This window comes from Hylobates moloch, unplaced genomic scaffold (assembly GCF_009828535.3).
Source record: "Hylobates moloch isolate HMO894 unplaced genomic scaffold, HMol_V3 SCAFFOLD_8, whole genome shotgun sequence".
Taxonomy (NCBI): domain Eukaryota; kingdom Metazoa; phylum Chordata; class Mammalia; order Primates; family Hylobatidae; genus Hylobates; species Hylobates moloch.
The window spans coordinates 65364958-65369765 of record NW_026652283.1 but is presented as its reverse complement, the minus strand read 5'-3'; the positions used below and the strand labels follow the sequence as shown (position 1 = coordinate 65369765).

General features: G+C 40.9%; 1 protein-coding gene across 1 annotated transcript; it reads right to left on the bottom strand.

Annotated features, from left to right (window-relative positions):
• Positions 1–866: 866 nt before the first annotated feature.
• Positions 867–4026, bottom strand: LOC116472307 (lymphotactin). Its single transcript, XM_032159101.2, has 3 exons — positions 3951–4026; positions 2038–2152; positions 867–1168 (listed from the first exon to the last, which is right to left on the bottom strand). Exons 1-3 carry the CDS (start codon positions 4009–4011, stop codon positions 1000–1002), a joined length of 345 nt encoding a protein of 114 aa, XP_032014992.1. The 5' UTR covers positions 4012–4026; the 3' UTR covers positions 867–999.
• Positions 4027–4808: the final 782 nt, after the last annotated feature.

Genomic DNA, 4808 nt, shown 5'->3' with positions numbered 1-4808 from the left:
TCTACAACCATCTGATCTTTGACAAACCTGAAAAAAACAAGCAATGGGGAAAGGATTCCCTATTTAATAAATGGTGCTGGGAAAACTGGCTAGCCATATGTTGAAAGCTGAAACTGAATCCCTTCCTTACACCTTATACAAAAATTAATTCAAGGTGGATTAAAGAATTAAATGTTAGACCTAAAACCATAAAAACCCTAGAAGAAAACCTAGGCAATACCATTCAGGACATAGGCAAGGGCAAGGACTTCAGTGACTAAAACACCAAAAGCAACGGCAACAAAAGCCAAAATACACAAATGGGATCTAATTAAACTAAAGAGCTTCTGCACAGCAAAATAAACTACCATCAGAGTGAACAGGTAACGTACAGAATGGGAGAACATTTTTACAATCTACTCATCTGACAGAGGGCTAATATCCAGAATCTACAAAGAACTTAAACAAATTTACAAGAAAAAATCAAACAACCCCATCAAAAAGTTGGCAAATATGAACAGGCACTTCTCAAATGAAGACATTTATGCAGACTGGATTATTTTCTCCCTTATTCTATAAATAGAATTCTATTATAGAGACAAGTTGAAATAGATCTTAAATTGTTGCCATTGTCACAGCTGTGACTTGTGACTCATGTGTAAAGAACCATTACAAGCTGGACTCTAAGAGTGATCAATATAGCTTTCACCTCTAATAAACACTAGCCAGAATCTCTTCCATTATGGTTACCATCAAAGAGAGGTACAAGGACAGAAATCAAACACCAATGATATACTACCTTTCACCACATATAATGAATAGACTAGGGAATTATTCTTAATAATAAATAATTTATTAATTAGAACACATAGTGAATACAGAAGACATTTAAAAGTAAAAATACAAAGGAATAATTTTATTCATGCAATACTTTCATAAAAGGTGAGTATAAACTCAGTCCATGAGCATGTAAAGTGAAATGAGCTGGCTGGCTGGAGAGGGACAGGGTGCCAGAGGCTACTATCCAGTCAGGGTCACAACTGTATTGGTCGATTGCTGGGTTCCTGTTGGCTTGGTCTGGATCATGTTATTTCTGGTGTTGGATTTCCTGTCCATGCTCCTGACCACATCTTTCACCCACCGGGCTTGTGGATCAGCACAGACTTTTAGGCCACGTTTGGTAATAAAACTGTAATGCAAGGAAAAGACAGATGAAGTTGGCCACGTTCTCAAAGCCTCAGGGTCAGGAGTTAAGATCAGAGCAGACATGAAAAGATCTTGTGCAGAAATTACTGCAAGAAATAAGCGTTCAGAGTCACGAGATCATAATTGAGCACCCTTCTTCTGCCATCTATTTTAACATAAAGGAGAAATATCTGCAAGTAGTATCCAGCCCCTTTGTTCACCATAATTCACAGGCTCCTTTTCTCATCCATGTCACCAAATGTTGTAACAAAAAGACATTTGAGGCCACCTAGTTCCATTATTACATACCCTCTTCCTTTTCAAATCTGAAAATACTCATTTTTTAAAGAAAAGGTGATTTTTACATTTTCATTCTTTCGAGCAAGGCTTGCAAGTATGTGTTGGGAAGAGTTATTACTTCTAAAAATGAGATTCTGGTAGAAGAAAGGGACCATGTAGGTTGTGCATTGACTCATTTTCTTGAAATATGGCAACTGATAAAGCATGGGACTCTGCCTAACTCAACCCTAAGATCCCCCAACTCCAGTGAGGCTTGCAGGGAAACCCTGCCATGGGCCAGCTGTCTCTGAACCCAGACCTCAGAGCTGTGCACAGTATTCAACAGACTCTTCCACTAAGCTAAATAGAGGAGGACTTCTATTCTTTATTTGGCAGCCTAGTTTTTGCAATAATCGCTATTCGGTTGGGCTGCATAAAGGCATGGTTGATAAGGAAAAATAAAGAGGTTTTTGGTTAAGTTGAGGTGTTCCTCCATGTTGACCTACTTTTCCTGAGGAGGGGAGTATTTCTATAGGCTGCATTTCTGTACCTCTAGATATCCACCCAGCCCAACTTCTGAGGAGGCAAACTCACATTACTGCTCTCAAGGAGCCTTCCGTGATGGTGTAGGTCTTGATTCTGCTAACTGGCAGTCGCTGGGTAGTGAGGCTCACACAGGTCCTTTTATCTGAGACTTCACTCCCTACCCCTGGTGAGGAAAAAAAAAAAAAACAGACAATTAAAAATAAAGCAATTATCAAGATCATAGTAACAATCATCTGTTAAATTACTCTGAGAATGTTGTGAGAATATAAGGCCATTTGCTTTTTGGGGGAAGAGATGACTGATAGGCATCCTGAATCTCTTGCCCATCATAGATTCTTAGTAAATATTTGATTAATTTAAAAACTCAATCAATAGAATTGTTTCAGGAATTTCATGCTGAGAGAAAATAACAAGATGTTATCCCGTCTCTGTGTATATTTTCACTTAGACATTTGGGATGGCTAGTAAATGCTCCAGTGACATGCATTCATTCATTTATACGATGATGCCTTTTGTGTCCCACATGTTTTGTTAAGACAGACGTTATCCCTGTTTTCATGGAGCAGGTCTTCTAATGAGGGAGCCAGGCAACAGAGAGGTAAACAGAAAAGATCATTTCAAATAGTGCAACATGTCACAGTACCGTAAGTGAGATGACAGAGTAATGTGTGAAGAGTACTCTAGGCAAGGCAACATTCAGTGGGGGAAGGAAGCATGCTTTTGACTGAGTAAATAAAGGTGTTCTCCTTTTTAAGTGGTCAAATGTCTCTCTCTGTCAGCCGCCCAAGATGCTGAAAAGAAAGAAGGCCAAAGGAAGGAAGGTGGCCCAGTCCCTGCCGTCGTGAGGAAGCAGGAGGCTAAGAAAGTGATGAAACGGCTGTGTGAGAAAAGGCCTAAGAGTTTTCTTAGGCAGGCATTGGACAGGACATCCAGCCCAAAAGGGACCTCCACTGCTTTGTGAAATGACCCCGCAATATCTGGTTCCAGCTGCAAAGAGCTATCCTCTATAAGCAGCTGAAAGTGCCTTCTGCCATTAACCAGTTCACCCAGGCCTTAGACCCCCAAACAGCTACTCAGCCACTGAAGCTGATCCACAAGTACTGACCAGAGACAAAGCAAGAGAAGAAGCAGAAACTGTTGGCCCAGGCTGAGAAGAGAGCTGCTAGCAAAGGGGTTGTCCCCACTAGGAAATCACCTGTTCTTTGAGCAGGGGTTAACACCATCATCACCTTGCTGGAAAACAAGAAGGCTCAGCTGGTAGTGATTGCACATGGTGTGGACCCCATCAAGCTGGTTATCTTTCTGCCTGTCCTGTGTCCTAAAATGGGGGTCCCTTATTGCATTATCAAGGGGAAGGAAGGCAAGACTGGGACATCCAGTCCACAGCAAGCACTACTGTCGCCTTCACACAGGTTTTGTATTGAAAACATTGATTTGCTCCAGAATATATATCCTCTGGTGCATCCCCACATTGTAACTGAACTCTCAAAGATTTTGATAATTTATCAAACTATATATTAAATAGGCAAAACCTAGAAATGCATTTATAATCATCACCTCTAATCCATAGCTAACATTAATCAAAAAATTACTGCTTGTAAGGAAATCTGATGTTATTAAATAAACCATAATATTTATTTAATCTTAATCTCAGGTGATCATGTCTGTTCTTCTATTCAGTTTATACATAAATAAGCATAGGCCCTGAGTGGTTAAGGAATTTACCTGAAATTACCCAATTAGGAAAAGTGGGAGCCCAGATACTAATCAAATTCTCCCTGTTCTGGAAGTTTATGAAGCCTCCTACAGTCAAAATCATCATTCCTTTTTTGCACATGGGAGGTTTAAGGCTCCCCTGGAGAAAGCAGTTTACTCCAGTCAGAACCCGAGTCAAACCCAAAATGTGTGCCCACCTGCCTTGCCTCCCTGTTCTTTATCTCGCAGACAGCTTCTCCACTTACCTTCCACAATGTATGCAGTGAGACAGCAGATGCCAAGGAGGGCCAGGATGAGAAGTCTCATGGCTGAGGTCCTGCTGAGCTGTGCAGGGAGAGTGAGGATCAGGCTCTTTGAGGACCTCTTTTATGCCTCCAATGGTCAGTGCACTTCCTGTGGTGAGAGGGGGCTTTCGAGGTGGGTGTAGGATCATGGAAAGTCTTTGCAATACTGATGCTTTTATTTTTCTTGAAAAAAAAAAAAGTTCCTTTTCCCTGTTCATACTAACCTAACACCTTTTGGCCTTTACCCCTTTGTCTGTGGTTAATGTGTCAATTAAACCAAATGCATGCATAAAAGAAAACGTGGTTTTGTTGTCTCCTGCCACCAGCCTGAATTCAGATCTTCCGCTGTAAACATGCCTGAAGGCTGTTCACTGCCATGGCCCAGCATGGCAACTGTAAAGGAAATGAGGTGGGGTGGTCACTGTGTTCCATCCCACCTCATGTGACATCCAGTGTGACATGAGGCTTCCACAACCATGGATCGTGAGTCCCTGGTGCCACCCTTTGACTATCTCAGGAGGGCAAGAGAGGCTGCTGCCACAGTGAGCTTCTCGATCCTTTGCTTTCTTTTTTCTCATTTTTCTCCTCCACCTTTATTCAAGTTAACCCTCTTTCTTCACCCCCATCTCCCCAGGTACCCAAGAAACAATTAAATAACTGTTGAAGCATGTCTACATGCATATGTTTTCTTTATTACAACTTAACATACACATTTTTCGAAGCTTTTGAAAAGCTGGGCTGTACCAATTTATTTCAAATAAAAAAGAAATAAAATTATCTATAATCTTACCATCTGACAGTTTTCATTTTCAATATTTT